Consider the following 23,207-nt stretch of genomic DNA (forward strand, 5'->3'; position numbering starts at 1 on the left):
ATCATGTTGAAGAAGTTTTTAGTTGTAGATCGATCCGTCACGGCTGATACCAGTCTGCTTAATAAGGTCAAGGATTGGATTGATCCGTCTCAGTCGCATGCTTTTCATGTATTTTATATTTGTATGAATTTACACAATAAAGTACTTAGGCAGAAAAAGGTGATATGATTAAAATGCTCACATATTTCCAACATTGTCATACTACATTTACCTACTTAGTAGTTGGATGCTGATACTATCCAGTACACTCTAATACTCCTAATACTCTCTTTAGCTAATACTAGCTAGCTTGGTGAGGAAGGTGCACCTGTAATTCATGTTGAATTTGATATTAACAGGGAGATTAAGTCCGCTTGCTAAACATCAGGCACAGAATGAACTGTACTTCTGGGTGAATGTAAAAGCTGACAAATGTGATTCAGGGATCATTTGTGATAAACTGAAGCCTTGTTTTTTTCCCCCCATCTTTACTGTTGATGCATTTTTATTTCAGTGACTGATCTCTCACTCTCCCTGACTCATGCACCTCCCCCACTCCACCTCCAAATCCACTGTAGTCATTTGCCTGCCATGATCCAGGTCCCCGGCGTCCCCCTCTCTCTCTGTCATCGATCGGCTGCTACATTGATGGCTCGCCACAAGCCAGAGAGCCGGCGCAGGGACATCTCTCAGAAAATGCCCATCCACTAACGCCCCCCCGCACCTTCCGCAACATCCTCCGCCTACTCCCATCTATCCATCCTTACATACATTCATCCATCCCTCTGTTCGCCCACACCAGCCTCCCACGCTTCAGCCCTAACCTCTCTAATTAATCAGGGACTTAGTCAGAGTGCTGTCTGAGCAGTGGTGCATTTTGATCACCTGCTGCTGCTGCTGCTGCTGCTGCTGCTGCTGCTAACTCTTCCTACATTTCTCATCTAAAATCTGTTGAGCCAGCAGCAGGATTAACGTTTGCTTGTCACTCACTCTCACATGGCCGTCGCCCAGGTCTCTGAAACACCGCTATGGGCCACTTTCAGTCAGAGCTTGATGGACTTTGATAACCCTGACAGCCCCACCAGCTTGAATGCAGGTTTTTAGGTGTATCGCTGGCTTGTTTGGTGTACGACCTGTCTGTCTTAATAATGAGGATCCGTGGATGGCTGTCAGTGATGCGTACCTCTCTGTGCACATGTTGTTGCAGTGAACAGCTGTCAGATGCATGCACCATCACCCTCCTTTTTGTTTGTGTTCGCCACATTCGGTCAATATATTATTTGCGTGCATCGATGGAATACATGCGATAAGGCTTCTGCTCAGATTTCCATCCTCGGATCGGGTCGGTGCAGCACGTAACGGGCTGCCGGCGACTCATTTTTAAGGCAATATTTTGATGGATGAAAGATTAAGACTGAGACTCTACAGCTCTGTTTCCCTGGCAACCCCTTTTACTCACTTTTATCTAATATCTCTCCTGTTTGTTGACGTGATGTAAAAGCTTATATCACTGCAGCAGATGATGATGATGGGCAGCAACTCTTTAAAGTACAGAAATAGCCATTAGAGATGTAATTTAGTTTCAGCTATAGACTGAAGCAGTGACAATTTGCAGTTAGGGAAATGTGTTTGTTTACAGAGCTTACAGTGTGTACGTGGCATTACAAACAAATACACTGAGTGTTTCTTACTTGTCAGATAGTTGAGTAATAGTACAGTGTTTAACTACAGTAGATAATAAATAGAGTGTAACTAGCTTCAAATTGAGGACATTCATTTGCAGAAATTATATGTTCTCGTGTCGTGCCACTTTTTTTTTTTTGCAAAATCATAATAAATCCGAGGCTGTGCTAAACACGAGTGGCCCTGTTTTAGATGGCTCTTCATCTGACGGCTTATTACTCAGTGCATTACACAGCGATGTTCACAGGGTTTCCACCGAGATGTTTCCACTGATATTTTAGCATTTCCCTTGGCAAAGGTTCTGGATGGTACCGATAGAACCACTACATTCCCTCCTGTTGTTCCCCCCCTGTTGAGCTGCCTAGCACACTGACCTGCAGTCCGTTCAACAGGATCGTCACTTCACGTGGAACAAAGGACTCCGTGTACAAACCTGCTGTGACCATTATCATCTGTTGACAACCCGCCTACATCCAAGAGTTCTGTGCGCAGTGGAAACACGTCCAGGGTTAAGATGCATGTTGCTGCGGGATTCAAGGGAACTAGACCGAAAGCTCTTTGATGGAAATGCGCCACACGGACCGAAAGATGAACGCTGTAGTTTCACCGGAACACAGTCTGGGTGTTTTTTCCTTCCTGAATACTACGACAATAATTTGAGCGGGCCTGCTATTAATTTGAGGGAATGAATCGAGTAATTCAAAGGCACAATTTGTAATTTTAGGGCATGAATTATTAATTACAGGGAGCAAATTAAGTAGTACAAGTTATTGTACTATTGCAAATTATTAATTCGAGGGAACGATTTGTGTGTGCGAATGATTAAATACATCATCCTTAGTACCTGCTGGGCTCTGTAGCAACACTTCTCTTCATGGCTCGATATCTGTCTTTGATACAGGCCCCATGAGTCCGTGTTGACAGTTCTGTCTCGTCCCCTTTTGCATTTTTATGTCCTCTGTTGCAGCAAAGCCTTCTTTCCCTCTGTCTTCTTACTCTCTTTATGTGTCTTGGAAGGTTAGTGCTGTTGGCTCGGCTCTCCTTCCTGCCTCAACCGCAGAGGTAACCACTCCATTTCCATACTGCACCCAGATATATTTCGGCAGACTCAGAAGCGCTGAGCTTCAAAGCTAAGCTCTGCTAAGCGTTTCATTCAGGGCCGGCTTCTATCCCGACTAATGCATGGTAAAGAGGTTCACGCCAATTTCTAAGTGACCTTTTTAACCGTTCACCCTGAAGCCTGCCGCGCTTTGGAAGATCCGCTCCGTCCTCGGTGGCCAGATGGTTGGCCTATATATTCTATAGGTTGACCGCCACTTTAATACATCTTCATATGTTCATAATATTGGAAAATTGTAGTAGTTTCCCCTCTCAGCTGCACAGCTGCGTCCGATCAGCAGTGAAGTCCAGCCTGTTAGTGCTTACTTTTGCAGAATTATCCACCACATTGGCTCCAATACCAAACACACCTTGCCGTTACCACTTAGCACAATTTTGCGCATTCAACAGAGGATTATGAAAAACCTTGTGGTGTTGATGTATTGTGGAGCTTTTCTTTTATAACAAGCACGAAACAATCACAGCTAGTCTGCTGCTGTGTTGGTAGCTAGCAACCTAGCTCAGTTATCTCGTCAGCTAGTAGAGGTAGCTCTAGTTGTTGAAGGAGGTATTCCAACCACCAGCCCTCGTCATTTTATTATGAGAGGCATGTAAACGAGGGGTGAAAACTCTAAATGTGATCGGGGGCCTTTAACTTGGCAGTGAAGAATTCATTATTCAGACAGCTGCTCTCCCAGTTTAGGATCATTTTTGAACCTGAAAAAATCACATTTCACTTGTCTTCAGGTGCACAAACTACATGAGAAAAATACTCCTTTTCTGAATCCTACTATATGTGGAGACTGATGTGTTCTCTGCTGACTCAGTGTTCACAGTCGACTCTTATTAAAAGAAAGAAGGATTTATGGTGGATTAGCCTACCGCTCCTTTTCTTTTACAATTTTCTTTGGTCAAGAAAATCCTTAAATTAAGCCGGCAGCCACAAGCCCCTTCTTAAATATTGTTTTAATCCTCTCGATATTATAATACACAGTTTCTGCTGTAGGCTGCGGCTGTCACTCCGTGTTAATTGTATGTAAGGAACACATAACTTCTATGGAGAGCGGACTTATGAATTATTGATTGACAGTATCATGGGTTTTCTAGATGAGTTTGAGAGGGAAGAGGAGTTGAAGAAGAACTGATACGCCAATTTCCGAGCAGGCATATAGATGGTGTTGGCCACAGTGTGAGGTAGGTAGACTGTACCGCAAATTATATATCACCACTTCTATGTCTTCAGCAGAGATAGCTATACCTTCTGCATTATGCATGTCAGGTAATCAGCTTCCGAATGGACTCTGTTGGTGTAATAATGAAGCAATGAAACTGCTGCCAGATGACATTTGAAGTTGAGGTGCTATTGAAGTACAGTATGTGCTTTGTTTCCTGCCGCCTACAGACGCTCATGCATTCTGTTCATCCTGGACTCCCTAAACATCCCGTTCTAATTGAATGTGGTTATGTAATTGAATTACCAAATCCAGGCTATCAGTGGAGAGTGACTTGCACACTCTTGGTGCCCTGTTCAACACTTGGCAGTCGTCCTCTGCACATATACACCACACGCGGTGGATGATCCGTCACTAAAAGGCTTCCAGCTGGGAAAAGATCTCAGTGAGATTGAATTTTTCTTTCTTTCTTTTTTTCATTCCTGCACAGTCAATAGCGGATTAATCTCATGCATATAGTGCAGCATTATTCTGAATGCATAATCCCACGTGTTTTCTGTTCTCCGTGTGTTGCCTTTTGCAAAACTACCACACACATCTCCAGTGGGAGGGAAAACGTCTATGAACCAAACTTTTTCATGGTGTGCCACTGTTCTGCGTCTCTGTCATGGTTGGGTGTGTCACATTATGTCATAATAATCCGTCTGTGGTCTTACCTGGCACCAACATTTATGTACCGCTCGGTCAGATTTTGAGTTTCCGCTTGAGAGATCCTCACAGAGAGATCCTTCCCACCCCGCCCGAGGAGCAGAAGCACAGCACAGCACAGCAGCGCCATTCCAAAAGGCAAATGGATCGGGGGAATAGTGACTGCTGTTTTTGTGCAAGCAAGGAAGCAAAATCATAGATCGGTATCTCGCTTTAGATCAGGCATCGCGCTGCTTTTGCATACTAACGTCGGACCATGCAGTCAAATTACTTCTGGTATTCTATGCTCTGTATGAAGTGACCTTTGTTGCACTTGCACATACTTCTGAAGTCTTTGCTGGGCCTCGGATCCCTGCTGGTCCTGCTGAGGTTTCCACTGGTAACGCTGAGTCTTTGGGGGGAGAATTGCTGTGGTGGTGGCTCGTCTGAGGGGAGGGCGCGGAGGGTTCGACGTGCTCCACGACGGCTCCCGCTGCACCGTCATCGCCAGGTTCTTAATGATCCGTCAGGCATCGGATGGCGTGATTTTATGCTTCTGGACCTGGTGTTGTGAGAATTCATCTTAAGTCGTTGCTTCTCTCGCCAAGCAGTCTGCTGTATGGTTTTAAAGGAGTTCATTTGTTTTATCAATGCCCACTCATTGGCCACCATCCCAACCTAGCTTGGACAATGCTGACTTAACACAGAGGCTTTTTTGTTTTTTCAGCAGATAGCTCGCTCTTGGTGAACGTCTGGGTCAGGCACAGTCAATGTTTACTATAGGTATTGCTGTGCAGTTGATGAAAATAAATTGGCACCATGGCTGCCAGTAGTGGCACTAGTTGGATATCGATCAACTGACCATATTGTGTTAGTGGAGCTCTATTATATCAATAAAAGCTCTTACGATTTGTTTTTGTTTTTTTTAAAGCGACACAGCAGTGGCATGTGACGCAGTTTGGAAGCCATTTTTTTAGTTGCGATGAGAAGGAGTTGGGAGTATTTTGAGCCCCAGAAATCTCTCCTGAATGTGACTATACTGTTGTTGGTTCTGTATTCAGTGTCAGGTGCAGCACACACAACGTTCAGACAGCCGCCACAGCCAAGAAGGAAGATGATATACAGGAAGGGTAGACGTCTTAGCTGCCAGTGGAGGCCAGAGCCGCGGCTGCACTCGGTGTTCTTCACTAAATGAAGCCAGGGGTTGCTCGCTGAGCTCTGCAACAGTCTGTCTGACTTTCTCCAATTAAGCTGATCTGTCCAGCGCCGTATGACTGCACACCTCCCGCTGTCTCATTCCTCAGAGAGATCGCATTAGCTCTGAACTACACCAACCTGAACATTTCAAGCTGCCCGTTTTTTTCCCCCACTGCTTCTCAGCGGTTTCAGCTGCAGTGCGCCCCAGTGGTGCAGATCTCTCAAGAATCGCACCTGAACATCGGTTTTACTCTGCGATGATTATTCTGCTCACGAGCGTTGCACGGGCAGAGGTGGCTGCTGGGGTTACAGAAACGCTTTGTGAGTTCAAGACCTAACACTCGCAGTAAGTCACTGAAGGAGGAAATCATTAAATGTTGCTGTACACCTCGCTGACCATCACAAGATGGTATACTTGTATTATTTAGCACACCCTCCAGACGCTCAGAGGTTCAGCAGTCCGTTCGGCTTTAAACTGAATGGATGATGGATGGCTTTAATTTGTATCTTGGAAATTACAATGCTAATCTGAGACAAATTACCAGGGAAAGTTAAATCAGACTTCTTCTTCTTCGTCTTCTTTTCATCGTCCCCTACCCTCCCTCACTCTCTCATCATTTCTCTCTCATGCTAGATTCGAGGCTGCAGCGCAATTTCCCGGTTACATAACAGCAGGGAACAGAGAAATGGTGAAATTAATGAAGGCAAAAGCAACTGGCTAATGGAGACTGTTTTTGAGTCATACTTGGGTTTCAGGCAGATCGCCTCGGGTCAGTTTGTGCTCTCGCAGCTATAAAGCTCTGCATGAAAGGATAAACGCACAATTGCAGTGTGGGAAAGCTCTGCTGCTGTTGTTTGGTTTGAGATTTGACCATTTTATTCTGTTTTCAGCAGCTCTTATTTGATTTTTGAGTTGTTAATCCACATTGTGTTTTCTCTTTTGCTCCGGACTGTTTGATTTTTGTCGTGGGGGTAACTCCTTTTCCTTTAGAGCGTAGAACCTACTATTACAATGTGCCATGTAATGTTTTGGCAGAGGTGGGTGTTAGTCCTGTTAATAAGAGGGCTGTTAGAAATTCCACAAGGGAAAAGTTCACAGTGTTTCCATTGTCATGACTGTAGGAAATGGAAGGATGATGTGTCGAACGGCTGCCAGCGCGCCAACAACCACAGCTTTCCTGACGCTTACTCCTGTTAAAGAATAATGTTTTTCTTCAGTGTTGGAATTTTAAGACGTGTTATGTTTTGTCACTTCAGCGACACTATTGCAGCACTGCTGTGATGTTTGTGAGAACTCAAATTTGGCCAGAATGTCTTTAAACCTTGAAGGCTGACGTTGTGCCACATATGGATGTGAGCACTCAGTATAACATTGGTGTTTGACTCGCCTGACTTGCTGGATGTGGACTGTGGCTATAAACTTGCCATCGACCAACCATTTCAGTCTGCATTTAACCTTCTCCTGTCAGCTGTGCATTAACCTGATCCACATCCCTACAGAGGAAACAATAACAACATCCTCCAAGCTAGCATCCTACAATATAAACACAATTTAAGTTCCTTTTTATGCCACACATTGTTAGAAATCTCTTTTTTTTTATGAATCTATCCATGCGAGCCACTTCAAGATAAAATCCCATCAGCAAGGTACAATCAACAGACGAACAAGATAACAAACTAGCGTGTACGTAGCACTCACAACTGTGATCATTCTCTTTCATTGTGAATCATACAGTAAGCTGTGAATCTGTCAAAATAATCAGAGTATATTTGTTGCAGAGAGAGTTGAGAGAATAACTTGTTGCATAAAGTTCAGATTCGAGAACAGCGAGGTTGCGGTGGACTATCTTGGGAGTCTACCTGTCATTGCAGCAGTGCTTAATTGGCTAAATGTGGGCGAAGGTAATACTGTACCCTCTGCCCTTCCCTCACAGTTTCACCCATTTACAGTTATTATGACTGCCAATTAAAACCAACACTGCTCATACTGAGTTATTCATACTAGTCATGCAGGCGATACGTGTGAAGCTTGTCTGTTGAGGCTGAAAACGGCCTCAAACAGGTTCGTAATGGTTCACACCGATGTTCACGCTGTCCGTCTGCAACATCTCAGACGGCCAGTGTGGTGTCGTCATTCCAGGCTGAAGCCCCGAGGCCCCGGCCGCGGGCTAGAGTTGCACAGCAGGTGTTCAGCAGAGTAACTCTATCTCAGATGGGGATCTGTGAATGCCCTGGATACCTTAAATGGGAGACAGATTGGAGATATTGTTTTATAGGATTCTTTTAAGCGCGCTGAGAATTTCTTTAGAATCAAGCAGCGTTTATGTTGAAAGACCGTTTTTGGTGAATTTGGTTTTGTTGCACATGTAAATCAGCAGAAAGCACGGTGGGTTGGTTTCAGGAAGGAGGAAAAGGGAAATAACACACCTTTTTACACCTGTTAGAAAGCTTTAAATACTGCAGTCAAGAGCCCAAATATCACCTGTCAGTAAGCACAGTGTGACACAGATAAAGTGAAGGTCTGATTACCTCTGATGTCACACACACACACACACACACACACACACACACCAACTCAACAGTATTTGCCGCGGGCTTAGCGTTCTGGTCTGAATGGTCCAAGCGGCCGTTGAATAGGAGCACGTATCTGCAGGATTTGCTCTGTAATTATGTCCTTTTTGTACCTCTGCAGTCGGTAAGGAACGCGCTCGTCGGGGGGTTGTTAAAAGGACATTTTAACCCACTAAGCTTTTGTTTCGGCAGCGGCGACAAAAACACCTTTTTGATAATGGTTTCTTTTAAAAAGTTCCCTTTTAACAGTTTGATGTCAGCTGCTAACATGGCAGTGACATGAGGTCCATTTTTAAGAAGTGCATTGTGGGTTTTTTGTTCTGCTCAGTAGAAGTCTGGAGACCCTCTGGGCTATTTGCATAGGAAATATGCACCATCTACTTTTTAAGCTGTGATTAGGTTGGAAAGTTCACTGTTTTGAATTAAAATGCATGCAAACAGGATTCTGGCTTCTGAATGCAGCTGTTGTATCCAAAATTACTGGAGCACACTGAATTGCTGTGAAAAGAGATCGTTTATAAGACACCAATTATGGAAATAGACAGCAACAGAGATTTGTTGTGGATTTGGTTAGTCTAATTTCTGTGATGCCTTCAAGACTCGTAACATAATTTTACCCCCTTTTTAAATAATTGCGACCGACGCTTAAGCAAACGTGTGACCGGCTGAAGATGATCTCTGTTCTTCTTCGTCTTTCTGGTCACGTACAGCAGAACATGTTTAGATATATATCAGCATGCGGTGTCATTCAGCCTATTAACGACATCTTAATCTCTGTTCCTTGTTTCATTTTCAAAGAGCGATCTCTTGCTATGAATATTGCAGAGCAAACGTTGAAGCTGTGTGGTTCTGTTATAAATACTGAAAATTGAAATGACTCACAGATCGTAGCGGCAGTCTGGTAAATTGTCTCGGAGGGTGGGCTGCAAGCATGGGAGTGAACACTAACTCCTTCTCCTGCAGGGAGTCGATCCCCTGGAAGGTACAAAGTACCTGCTAATCAAACAGCTTAAATGCCGTTTGCTCAGCGATGTGGAATTAACTGCGTATCCTTATAAGCCTTTTGTCAATGAAAGGTATATTAAAGCACTGTAAATAAATATGTTATGGAAGCATGTCAGCCGTAATGATTCTTTTTTTGTTTTGCCCTCGCAGCTGTCCCGTTTCCCCCCAGTCACCGGCTGACGGCTAAAGAGGTGTTTGACAGCGATGGGAAGCCCAAAGTGGACGTGCTGAAAGCTCACCTAACCAAGGAGGGCCGCGTGGAGGAGTCGGTGGCTCTGAGGCTCATAGGAGAAGGTGCCGCCATCCTGCGTGCCGAGAAGAACCTGCTGGACATCGAGGCTCCTGTGACAGGTCAGGAGCTACATCCCACACATTCGATCAGCTGATTAATTAGCAACTGTTTAGATCATTAATATTAGTTTTTCTAGCACAAATGCAAAACATTAATTTGTTCCAGGCTCCAAACTGTGAGGATTTTCTTCTTTTGATTGTTTCATGTGAAAGTAAACTGAACAGTACGTTTGAAGAGTTGACGAAAATCGAGGTATCAGATGAAATTAGGGGGAACTCAAGTTTGTCGACTCACAGACTTCTGTTACTGTTCTGTTATACTTTTCCACTCCCGAGGTCTTATGCCTTACTTATTTGCAAAATTTAAACTTCAGGGCTGCAACTCAAAGGAAAAACTAGAACAGAGTTTGTGCTTGTTTTTCATGGAGTTCACAAATGACAGATGATGATCCACTTCAAGAGAGGTGAAGTGTTTGTGCACAGACACCGCAGAAGAAGAAAATTAAGAAGACAGCCGAGGGAACTGACAGTGTGTGAGTCAAAATCACATAAAATCGGAGTTGGGCACAAAAAAATTGTAAAGAATCTTGTTCAAATTACAAATAATTACTCATCTAGAATATCACAATGAAATACATAATACTGGTGTGTGGAAGTGTATTTAAAGGTGCAGTATGTAAGTATAAAAACCACCAAACTCAAAACAAGTAGGGGACAGTAGAGAAACCGCTAACTGCTGCCACCATGCTGAGCTAGTTAGCACTGTTAGCTGTGCAGCTAGTCGTTCTGACCGTGAGCTTGTTGACCAGGATGGGTCACAGCTAGCTGGTTAGCATGCTAGCTTCAGTAGATATCTCTGCTTCACCATACATAGACACCATACTGCAAAAACTACTATTTTTCACATTTTGGTGGTCATTTTTTCTAGAATTCTTACAAACAGCCCATTTTAAAGTAATAATATCCTTTTTTTAAAATACATCTTCATTAAAAAAAAAAGATCCCTCCCACTCTGCCTGCATTTTTATCTGTTTATCATGTTATTTTGTTGTGTTTTGGACATTTCTGGAGAAAGACAGTTGACGTCTGAATGTCATTCTCAGGTCGTGAAACAGCGAAGCTTCAGTTTTGGTGGCTCGCCAACACAAACAGACTCGACGGTCGACGTTCTCGCTCCAGAATCACTAATTATACCTTTTTGAATGGTGTGTTTACAAACAGCAACCAATAAATCACCGCGACGTACGCCTTATATTTTCCTAATCAAGTGACTCATTGGGCCTCGAGGCCACGTGTTGGTACACGAAGCGCGTCGAAGCAGTTTGTCGAGCTCGGTGCCACTCGTGCAGATGGCTGCAGAAAAACAGAATATGGCTGTTTTAATACTCCACTGATGGGAAATGAATGCACGGGCCTTGTTTGACTAATTTCCCTCTTCTTTTTTCTCTAATATTGGTTTGTGGATGCTAATTTCTTACCACTTATCTGAAGGTGCCCTGGAGCTGAAGTGTGGCGCTCATTCATGGCCGTCTCTGTGAAGGAACACGCTGCAGCACGAGGCTCGCTGATGCAGCTCCGGCGCACCTTTTGTCGCCGTTCGTCCTGGTCAAGTGCTCCTGTTCCTCCATTAGACTTTGTGATGAGGCGTCTTTGATGTTGTTGTAATCAGAGGCAGAGATGTGCTCAGAGGTTCTATGGCAACCCATCATTTCCTCCATCGTTCTCAAAACGCAGCGCCGAGAGGCCCGTCATATTTGGCAGGCGTCGCACTTACTTAAATTCATGAATTCACGGGCCTTTTTAAACAACAGTGTGCTTCCCGTATGCTCACTGAGGCCATTGTGACGAGGGAATATCGTGTGTTGTTGCTTAACAAAAAGATGCAGGCAGGTTGGACGATCATGCTCGCCTCTGTTGCAGGCAAGAGATTAAAGAACATCCTGTTAAATATTGTTAGATTTTGTATATGACATGTATAGATGGATTTCTGACTGATTCATGTGCACGATAAAGGACCCAGTACAGAGCGAGGAAAGAAGAAATCTAAAACTAAATCTAATTAAACGCCACTAAAACATTAATTTCCACAGAGAAACAGCAGACTGTTTGTAAAAACTAAGTACATCTGCACGAGAAAGAAAAGCTGCGATGTTCCTCAGAGACTGTGCTGTGAACACATCTCTTACAGCGACAGCATTTATTACGTAAGACGTTCATTTAAATACACTTAAAATGTGCCGACACCAGAGAGGATGTAAACCAGGGTGTTGGTCAGACTTCTTATACATATTCTGATATTTGTTTCATGTAAACACGCTTTGACTCTAGATTTTGAGACGGTCTGTCTTAAGCCAACACGTTCTGATTTTTTAATAGTTAAAAAATAAATAAATGCATAAACCTTCCGTCCGTTGTTGTTGTTGCTGCACAGAACCGGTGGACGGGTTCTGCTGGGCTTGTGAGCTGTGTGTGTCTATGTGTGTGCGTGTGTGTGTGTGTACACGAGCGCGGCGGCGAAGCGCGTCTTTCCCTCCCACTCGACACCTCTGTCTCAACCCCGCGCCCACTCAGCGCTGCTCTTCAACGAGGGTTTCTCTGCTGCGTGTGCTCGTGATCCTGCTGTGTTTCCCTCTAATGCGTCCTCTATAAACATCACTTTGTTTCCCTCACTTCTCCCTCCGCCATGTCCACCACACCTCCACCTCCACCTCGACACACGGTCAGCGAATTTAGAAAGTAAATATTTATCACAGATGCAAAGCACCATGACATGTCAGGCTCTCTCTCTCTGCTGCTCACATTCACACAGTCACTTCCTGGTTGAGGCCAGATGGCAGGTGGGGTGGAGGAGAGGTGTGTGTGTGTGTGTGTGTGTGTGTGTGTGTGTGTGTGTGTGTGTGTGTGTGTGTGTGTGTGTGTGTGTGTGTGTGTGTGTGTGTGTGTGTGTGTGTGTGTGTGTGTGTGTGTGTGTGTGTGAGACAAACGGAGCTGGCTTAGGCCACCGAGTACAAGCTGCTCCCGTGGCCTTCGAGCCAGTCGCCCATCAGCGGCGCTCCTGCAGCCTCATCACCAGGCAACAGCGAGCTGCTCACACACCTGTTTACCGGCCGGCCGCTCGACCCCGTCAAACATATTACAACATAACTGCGATGTTCGTAGGATCTGGGAGACTCCCGAGGTTTAGCTTTTTTGTTTTTCACATTACTAGATTTAAAAAAAAAAAAGGGGGTATTGTGATATATTCTTAGTGAGGAAATGTTCAGGCCTTGATTGTGGAGTTTACTGTGTGCAGCTCTTTAAAAAGCTCTGACTGAGCTGACCTTGGTGAGGATGAGTTTGATTTGAAGTGTGTTTGCTCTGTGCTGCATTGCAAGGCCATTAAACTTTCCAGCAGGCTGTTATGTAACAGTCTTACCACGAGAAATACACTCGTATAGATATTAGAGCCTTACAGATGGAGTAAAATAATCTATCTTTGTGCTAAACCGTGTGTTACCACCACCTTTTATGTAAATCGAGGGATGCGTGATTTTGAATTGAATAGCGACTACCTACTTTTTTAACGACTCTGGTTCACAGGTGTTACTGACACATTTCAGCTACTAAATGTGACGCACATGCTGTAGAACTCAGCAGCCATTTTTACTGGCAAACAGGCGCGTTGATCGCTTACAAGACACGAATACCACGAGATACCAACGGCATTATAACCACCAGGATGTTAACAATGTGACCTTTGAAGCAAACCGTGACAATAAACCATTTGATTTGGCACAAAATACGTTTGGAAAATGGGTATAAAAGACTGTGTGGATGATCAGTTAGAGAGTGAAGGACTTCTCGTCCCACAAACCATCAGGAATTATTCCTTTCCAGCATCTTTCAGCTCACAAAGGTCAGAGAGGGGAATCATGGTCGCTCTGTGGTAAACACAACAAACAATCCCGTCATGGCAGCAGTAACTCGCTGTGTGGTAAACGTTTCCACGGTAACAGCGAGCTCCACCAACCTGAGACTTCGCTGTTACCCTTTAGGATCGTGGGCGAGTGTAGTATTTCTCCACGACTTCACCAATAAAACACATCTGCTTTAAAACAAGGTTGAAATATTTTTAAAAAAATCAAAATCCTCAAATAAGAATGTGAACTGGACTTCTGTTCGTCACTGTTGAGCTCTGTGTGATGATATTTTCCAGCTTATTCGATGCTGATACTGGTCACATGCTGATATTCCCAACCTGAGGCTCGTTTTCCCCTTTCAAGTCTCAATTACTGCACAACATTACATAATTTGTTTTCTCAGATTTTCCTTTATTTTGTTTCAAGTGAAGAACTGAGAGCTTTCCCTCTTCATGCCTCAGAAAGGGAGCTGCAGAGAGCTCATGGACGCAGTGTACAAGCTTTGACGAGGGGGTTGTGAATCAGCATTTCATGGCTATAAAAGGTCACAATTTATAAAGTGTTGGGAACCAGTGGGTTTACACCAACACACGCATTTGATTTTGGTTCAGCCCTTTAAAGTGCAGCTCTAAATCAGACGCAGTCACATTTACGGTTGCTGCTGCTGCACCGGTGATAGCCGCTTGTTTCATACATCACATACAGTTTGATGTTCGCAGCAGACCGCAAGCTCCACCTCCGCCTTTTTGCATAAATGCATGCTCTGCAGGACATAAGCTCTTGGAGAGTGCCATCAGAAAGGGGGTGGGGGATTTTTTTTTTATCATCCAGTCTCAATCAAAACATGATCTGGCACCAGTCGGCTCACCGTGGATTTCTCTCGCTCAATGAGCCGGGCCTTTGGAGTGGCCTGTGTAGGTTCTGAAGCCAGGTTGTGTAATGCCCACCACCCACTCCATAGCTGCTGCCCGCTGATATGCTGCTACTCAGGGAGATCACTTTAGCGCACAGGCAGTAGATGGCCAGAACGAATTGTTTCTCACTCCAGATAATGTACTCCCACCTGCTCTTCTTATGTGGGCTCTGGTTCTCACCTCGTTTTTGTGTGTTCTGTGACAAGAGGGAGGGAGGAGAAGCTCGTCTGTAGGTGTACCGGAGCAGAGTGATGGGCGGATTGTGTGTTTGCAGTGATGGAGCCCGGAGCTGGAGGAGAGAGCCGCTGCAGCCTTTTCCTCCCTTCGATTCGCATCGACCGGCATCGTCCACACTCGCAGCTGACCATCACATCGGGTCTTTCTGGGCGGTGATTAAACGCTCGCCGCTGCCGTGTCACCCCGCTGTTTTTCTTTGCCATCAAGTGACAGCTTTCCAAAAGGTCGGCTGGAGGTGCACGCCGCCCACGCACATTTCAGATGAAATTGCAGCGTCCCTCACCGGACTCCCTCCTGCTGCGCTTACTTCTAAAAACATCAAAATATAAAACAATTAATTTCCCCGTGAACAGCCCCAACATTTTAGAGGCTTTATTTTCCCAATAATTGATCTCTTGTTGGTCAACGGTTTAGTGCGACGGTTGCGTTTTACATCCCTCTGTTTGTTCCCACACAATGGATCCGTGACATCGTTGCCCCTGGTGACTCCTGGAGGTCCTTTTATCAGGTCAGCAGCAGCTTTCCTCCTCCGTGATATAAGCTGCTGTTGTTGAAAGGATTCGATGCCATGCCGCGATGTTTCCATAGCAATAACCAGCGTCAGCATCCCACATCTGTCTCAGATTGTATTACATCTGGACATAAGAAGAAATACATTAACCCTGAATGTGTTCCTTTTGCAATTCCTCAGTTTAAATATGCTTTAAAGGATAAGTTCACCACAAAATGAACATGTAGTGATTATCTGTTCATCCCTGTGCCGATGTTTGTCTCTCAAAATCCTCAAGTCAGTTGCGTCTTTATTGAATGATAAGACATTAGCCACGGCTACATGTTTGTAGCGTGGTGGATGCAAATAACGAGGCTCTTCTTTTCTGATGTTGGTCCCCACTGCGGCGTTAAACAGTTACACAGTGTGGGTTTAATAAAAGACAAATGGTAAAGCGGAGGTTTACGATACAGTCAAGGAGAGCTGATTCTCGGCGCTGTCTCACGAGGCTCGTAACTCGAGATAATTGCTCTCCAACGCTGTCCTCCAGCTCCCACTAATTGGGTATCTCTCTGAAAGACTTTTTCACAGGCTCTTGTTGTAATTCTTGCTGCTAGATACAGTTCATAAAGCGACAAACAGCTGCATGAACGCAGCCTGTGTCCCTCTCAAATCAGATTTCAATCTTTTCACCCCGGCGTTAATTACTCAATTTGCTTGAAGGCTTGAAGAACAGATAGTCGCGGCTCTTTGACATCAGACGCAGTCGCCGAGCCGTCACTGTGATGGTGTTCCAGTTAATATTGCTGATTCAGTTTATTTCCATCCGTCCATCGTTCACATCAGTGGATTCAAACCCAGAAGTTTCTTGCTGTTGTGAACCGCAAGTAACTGATAAATTAAAGTCCAACTGGAGCTTGACTGGAAAATAGAAGCACTGCAGCGAGAAAAGGTGCTCAGGGCATAGATCCCGAGGTCTTCCCAGCCCAGGTGAGATACATAATCCCTCCGGTATGTTCTGGGTCTGTCCTGGGAGATCCTCCCGGTCGGACCGGCCCAGAACACCTCCAGTTGGAGTCATTCAGTCACTAATGAGTTGCCAGAACCAATCCAAGCTCTCTCCTGATGTCTGAGCTGGAGAACATTCAGAATCCACGGTTGTGATTTCTCACATTTCCAGAGACAGTAGAGAGCATGAATCCAATATCAGACTAATAATGATAATAATAATAATACTGGCCCTGGATTATTCTAAATTTGAAACCTAACCATCGTTTAAGATCACCAGACACACCTGTGCAGAACCGCTGTGAGGAGATTTCTCAATAATAAATAAAAGCTCGGCTGTACACGACCCGGAGAACCAAACCTTGGTAGAATCTACAATATTGACCCAAGACTCTTCAATCAGGCGACCACACACACCCCCCCGTCAGTCGATGGATCTCCGGTGGCCTCTGCTCCTCGTGTCTCCCCAGAGAGTCGTCCGGTGGAAGGTCACGTCGGGTGAGCTTTAGTGATTTGCACCTCCTGATTTCTGACGCTCCCTAACAGCCGCCTGCTGTTAAGTAGCTGAATAGAACTGATATGACACTTAATTAAAGCACGCTGGACGTGACGGACCGCCGGCGCCGTCAGGACGAAGCGGATTCGTTCCTCACAGCGAGCTGTGATCACGTTTGATGGGACGTGTTTGAAAATGAAAAGCTTTGCAGTGGTTTCTTCCTGTGAGCTTTTTAATATATCTGGCAGGAAAATGTGTCTACAAGTTAAAGTCTTACTCGCCAGTTGTGACACCTAAAGGTTATAAAGCGGCTGGGAGAGGATGTGGGGGGAAAGGCGAGGCATGAAAACGCTCACCGGAGCCAGCTGTTGTGATTCCTTTTCCTCACTGGACGACTTCTTTACACAGAAAATCTTGTGCGCTGAACAGTTTGTGCTTGTAGGAAGGTGGCATTAACACGTTACGAAACAAAACAAGAGCCGTCAAACTTGTCGTCGAGAGTGTTTCTAATCATTTACAGGAGGGTGTATCTGAACGCAGAGGATGCTGATTAAACTCCCCAGCGTTGTTTTTATCTTGGTTTTATTCCGTCGTGTGCATAATTTCCTGAGGTGAGCGTGGGCTGCAGAGCTGTGGAGGATCAGCCGTGTGTCCACTGCACACGAGGCCTCTTTCAGTCGCAAACCAGCACATCATATAAATACATTTGACATTAACAGAAAGATATATGTGGCGATGCACAAAGTGGAGTGTTGCCTCTGTAATAAAGAATGCTGCACGTGCTCCTGGGATGATGTTGTACATCGTCGCAGCTCTTAGAAAATATGGAAATAAGCAAATAAGCTGTAAAAATAGCGTCTGTCTTCCTGTGCTCCTGTCCTTCCTGCAGTGTGCGGAGACATCCACGGGCAGTTCTTTGACCTGATGAAGCTGTTTGAAGTCGGAGGATCACCAGCATCCACGCGCTACCTTTTCCTGGGGGACTACGTTGACAGAGGGTATTTCAGTATTGAAGTGAGTATGTGTGTGTGTGTTTTATTTGTTGTTGTGTGCGTGTGTGTCCTCTCGTGGGTCTAATCAAGTGTGACACGCACCATGTTGCCCGACTGAAGCTGTGTTTATTAATAGCTTTCTTTGAGCATGGATCAGATCAGGCTGCAGATATTGGCGTGCTAACAGGCTTTTGTAATAACTTCAGATGTCGCCTGCGTGGCAAATGTCACGGCGAGCGTAGCTTCGGGTTATATACAGAGACATTTTTTAATATGAAGGGGAAATGCATGTTTTAATCTCTGGCTGGAATTTGCTCAGATATATATTTCCTGCCGCCTCATCGCCCGAAACATTAGACTTTTATTAATAAAACATGTTTTAATGGAGTGTGCCGTGCCCGTCTCCTGATGGCTCCTCTGAAGGTTTGTCATCTCTTCCAGGCCAAATGTGCCACAAAATGTTCTCCATGAATGTTTCATTGTGAGCAGGATCGCTTGTATTATTCCGCTCTGTGAAATTGACAAAAGCCCGACTTGATGGTTTCTGTTTCCAGTGTTTGTTTGGCGATGACAAGCTGACTGTGCTCACCCGATCCTCTCTTTTGTTCTTCTGTGTTTCAGTGTGTGCTGTACTTGTGGGCCTTAAAGATCCTTTACCCCAAAACACTGTTTTTGCTGCGTGGGAATCATGAATGTAGACATTTAACAGAGTATTTCACATTTAAGCAGGAATGTAAGTAATGCCTCTTCTTCTTTTTTCTACCTTTTTGATGTAAACGAGTGTGTGCTGTGTGAGTCTCTGTGCAGAGAGGAAGCAGTGTTGAGTTGTTCTTTCTAAAAAGCTGTTTATGATGCGGCCGATTCAGCCGTCGACCTCAAACGCTCACTTTAACATGCCCTCTGGCCTGCTGCAGGACTCAGTCTTGATGTTTACACATGTCAGAACTATTTCTGTTGGACTCAAACAGAGCGAGGAAGAAAAAAAAATACACAAAAGCGCTGTGAATTTTTTAAAAATGTGTGTTTGGGAAGTTTTCTGGCACTTTGGAGAAGCTTTTCCGTCCCCGTCTAGCACGACTGGCCCGACGTATGAGAGCCGTGTTGTTTGACTTGGCGTTGCTCTCCTCTTCCTCCATGACAGGTAGAATTAAGTATTCAGAGAGGGTGTATGACGCATGTATGGACGCCTTCGACTGCCTTCCCCTGGCTGCACTTATGAACCAGCAGTTCCTGTGTGTACACGGAGGACTGTCTCCAGAAATCACAAATCTTGACGACATCAGGAAAGTATGTGTCTGATATTTGAGACCATTTTTCTCAATAATTTTCCTTTTGTGTGTTTTTCACAGCAGGTGTTCCAGCAGAGCATTTGTTGGAAAGTGGAGCTTCCTGTCTGCCTCACGTATTTTGTATTTAATGAGTAAAAAGCTGTATTAGTTTTGTCTCGAACACTGCTGAAGGATTCTGGACGCCAGGGATTGCGAGCGCCGGGGTTCTGGTCGCTCGCTCTGATTAAAAAAATGTAGAAGAGTCGGATCCAGCTTTCAAACTAATTCAATAATTCCAAATGGATTTTGTGGCTGCAATCAGAGGGCATGCATAATAGAATCTGCTCTGTTGAAGTGTCCATCATGCTGCCCGTCCAGTAATCCACCGGCTTTTGTTCAAGAGAGAGTGAAAGTCATTTATGTGCATCGCTCCTTAAAAAAAAAAGACTCTCCATACTCTATACCAAGTCACTGTAGAACATGTTAGATGGAGTCACGGTTTAATTATGATCACGGCAGCAGCAGCTGCAGCCGACGTGGCTCACGCAGAAGAAGGAAAAATATTTTTCTCTGCAAAAAAAAACCCGTCTGCACTCTCAAAGAGGCTGACAAGAGACCTGCTTCTTCCTCCACAGCTAGACAGATTCAAAGAGCCTCCGGCGTACGGACCGATGTGCGACCTGCTGTGGTCCGACCCTCTGGAGGACTTCGGGAACGAGAAGAGCCAAGAGCATTTCACACACAACACAGTGCGAGGCTGCTCCTACTTCTACAGGTGAGTAACGGGATGTTTCAGTCCTCTTCATGTCATTTCTTTCACTCATTTGGAAAGTTGCATTGAGGAATCAAGGTAATAACAGGATTTGTTCATTACTAGAATCTGCAGATCATAAGCTAACATTATGTTTTCCACTAAGATTAAAAACATGATCTTCAGAGCTGTATTTAATCAAAGATTTGGTGTTTTGACTGCTTTTAGGAAAAATAAATGGTCCGCTGATTAGTTTTGGCTCTTTGCGCTTTAAAAGCTTTCAGTATAGAAACATTTTCCGAGAACATAAAGACAGGTATGGAAGTGGACGGAGTGCGTCAGTAATCATAAACAAATGTTTTATCACAAAAGAATGGAAAGAAAAACGAGCTCCATCTTGTCAGGGAGCTAATAAATCAAGAGACCCCGCTGCCAGATTTCCATTTCTCCTCGACCGCGAGCAGGAGACCAGCAGTTGTCAGAACGTGGCGTGCGTCTCCTCCTCAGACCGTTGCCACTATTTATGTAACCCACATTACCTTCAATTGAGCTGACTAACTGAACAAACAGAGGAAATGCTCGGAGCAGGCAGCTCACACTGTCACAAAATGTAATGAACTGGCACATTACCACGAGGCACAGTCCTGTCTCTAAGTGCGCTCCCTCCGCTCATTATTGCCTAAGCGATGCTTACTTGGCCCCGGCGTGCCCGAGGCGAGCCAGCAGAAGTACTCAGAAATGACCGACGGGTTCCTGATGTGCATGTTCTCTCTCCTTTTGTTTTTCTTTTCTCTTCTAATAACAGGTGTTTCATAACTACTCACTTAACAGTGTTTTAATGGCCATGCTTAGACGTGAACTCCCATCGCTGCTGCTGCTGTTGTGAATTTTAAAGGGCACATCTTACATGATCGTCTTCACAGCTTCTGTTAGTGTACAGGAGCCATTATACTGCTGCGGCCTCGATCAAAGACAGGAAAAATGTCTTTATTACAGAAGCTATGCCTGAACTCATGGTTGTGTGCAGGTAGATCAGTAGAGCAGACACTCCTGTCATGCCTGTATCTGCTGTAGCTCCTTCAGGCTAACATCAGCTTAGCTTAGCTTCTTCATGAGGCTAACACCAGTGTTAGCCTCTCCAACAGGCTAATATCAGTGTTAGCCTCTCCAACAGACTAACATCAGTGTTAGCTTCTCTATCAAACTAAGATCAGTCATAGCTTCTCTTTCATGCTAGTATTGGTTTAGCTTCTCCAACAGGATAATATCTGTTGTAGCTCCCTAAATTGGCTAACACTGTTAGCTTCTACAACATGCTAACGTCAGTGTAAGCTCCTTTAATAGGCTAACATCACTGCTTACTTCTCCAACAGGCTAGCAACAGTGTTAGCTTCCCCAACAGTCTAGTATCAGTTGTAATTCTCCAACAAGCTAACATTAGTCTTAGCTTCTACAACAAACTAACATCAGTGTTAGCCTCTTCAACAGGCTAACATCAATGTTAGCCTCTCCAACAGGCTAACATCAGTGTTAGCCTCTTCAACAGGCTAACATCAATATTAGCCTCTCCAACAGGCTAATATCAGTGTTAGCCTCTCCAACAGACTAACATCAGTGTTAGCTTCTCTATCAAACGAAGATCAGTCATAGCTTCTCTTTCATGCTAGTATTGGTTTAGCTTCTCCAACAGGATAATATCTGTTGTAGCTCCCTAAATTGGCTAACACTGTTAGCTTCTACAACATGCTAACGTCAGTGTAAGCTCCTTTAATAGGCTAACATCACTGCTTACTTCTCCAACAGCAGTTCTGATTTGAATAAGCTTGTGATTATAATATTTTGGTGTTCATGTGTAATTTAAGATGAGGCTTATTATGCATTATACATATAGAAGGCATGACAGGATGTCAGACTTCTACATCGAGGCTCCAGATCCGCCGCTTGTCCTTCCCGTCACTTTATTGAGTGACCCAACAGAAATGTTTGGTATGCGGCCTTTTTACCTCCAATAACTGATTTGACTGTCACACGTTTGTGTTGTACCAGCATCCTGGTTAACCTTCTGCCGTTTGGTCAGAATTCCTCTGGGGTCTTGTTTTCATCAGTGTCCTCGCTCCATCTGCCCGGGGGACGCTCGCTAATTGGCATCACACTGGCACTCAGGATTTATGAGACAGTCTCGGCCAGACTGAGAGAGGGCCGTTCCTCAGCACCCCTCCCACTAAACCATCAGCTTCTTTTGTTGCTTCCGTCTTTCGGCAACCAATAACTTCCCTCAGCGCCGTCGGCACGCTCGTAACACTTTTACAAACGCAGCTCAGGCATGAAATTGCACGTGTTTTGAAAATGGTCGCTTTCATTTTCAGCCTCCAGTCAGCAGCGTGGATGAATCGGTTTTCTTTACATCTTTTCCATTTGTGTCGTTACAAGCTTTTCATATTCAACCAACTCTAAAAAGCCCGACATGCAGAGTGCACATTTAGATTGCACACGATGAAATCATCTTCTTCGTGCGGTCCAAGGAGCTCGTTAACATCTGTGCCCTGTTGTTGGACAGATGGGAGACGCTCTAAACTCAAAACTGCCAAAAAGCAAACTAGGCCAAATGTATCTTGTCCACCAAATGGCCCCATATGGCGTCTATCTGCTCCTGATGCAGGAAACCAAACAAGAAATAAAAAGTATTTTCCTCATTTCTTCCCCTCGTCGCACGTTATATTCCCTCTCTGCAGCGGTTCCCGTCCCTGCAGATGTTTGCTGTGATTGTCAGGGAACACGACACGTTTTCAGCCAATTTAAATTCAAAACACACAGTGTGGATTTTGATAAAGCATGCATGCTGAAACACGGCATTCAAATTAAAGTGAATTAACTTGTATAACTGTTTTATTACAAGCCTGTTTCCCCGAAGGGCTTTACATTAAGAGACGCAATAAAACGGCTGTAATCGTGTATTCTGTATGAAACGTGATCAATATTCAGCTCAACGTCGTCGTCATGAGACTGAAGGAAACAAACGTCTCCATGCAGAATCCAGAATGTAGAGTTGAGGTTTGATTCCTGTTTGTGGGTGCTGCTGATTGTTTTTGCTCTGAAGGCGTCGAGCTCAGATTACAGAATTTAATCCAGAAATTGTAGCACAGTATCATCTGAATTTAACCCCACAGGTTTGGTGTTTCTGGGAGTTTATGCAGATATTTACCTCTTTTAAGGCAGAGGTGGAGATGAACTCTTTCCATCTGTCTTCTCTCTGCCTCACTCCAAAAGCTGCAAAGTGATTTTATGTTAATCAGCCAGAAATCAGAGACATGAAACTGCAAAAAAAGAAAAAAAAAACAATTTGAATTTCGCCCCTATTATTGTTGAGAAGTCCTCCCACATCCACTGAGTGTTTCAGATGCGATGCGAAGGTGTCACTCAATCTGTTCATTACGCAGCATCCCACGATTCACAAATCCTGACATCCACG

The 23,207-nt window shown here is 44.6% G+C and overlaps 1 protein-coding gene across 6 annotated transcripts in view; it reads left to right on the forward strand.

Annotated features, from left to right (window-relative positions):
- Positions 1-23,207, forward strand: part of LOC119027321 (serine/threonine-protein phosphatase 2B catalytic subunit alpha isoform) — a 61,549-nt gene that overhangs the window by 17,580 nt on the left and 20,762 nt on the right. For all 6 annotated transcript variants that reach the window (XM_037112416.1, XM_037112417.1, XM_037112421.1 and 3 more), the window contains exons 2-6: positions 9,543-9,743; positions 17,617-17,741; positions 18,341-18,452; positions 18,861-19,006; positions 19,623-19,762. In XM_037112416.1, the coding sequence (XP_036968311.1) occupies positions 9,543-9,743; positions 17,617-17,741; positions 18,341-18,452; positions 18,861-19,006; positions 19,623-19,762 (724 nt within the window). The remainder of the gene's footprint in view (positions 1-9,542; positions 9,744-17,616; positions 17,742-18,340; positions 18,453-18,860; positions 19,007-19,622; positions 19,763-23,207) is intronic.

This window comes from Acanthopagrus latus, chromosome 10 (assembly GCF_904848185.1).
Source record: "Acanthopagrus latus isolate v.2019 chromosome 10, fAcaLat1.1, whole genome shotgun sequence".
Classification (NCBI taxonomy): Eukaryota; Metazoa; Chordata; class Actinopteri; order Spariformes; family Sparidae; genus Acanthopagrus; species Acanthopagrus latus.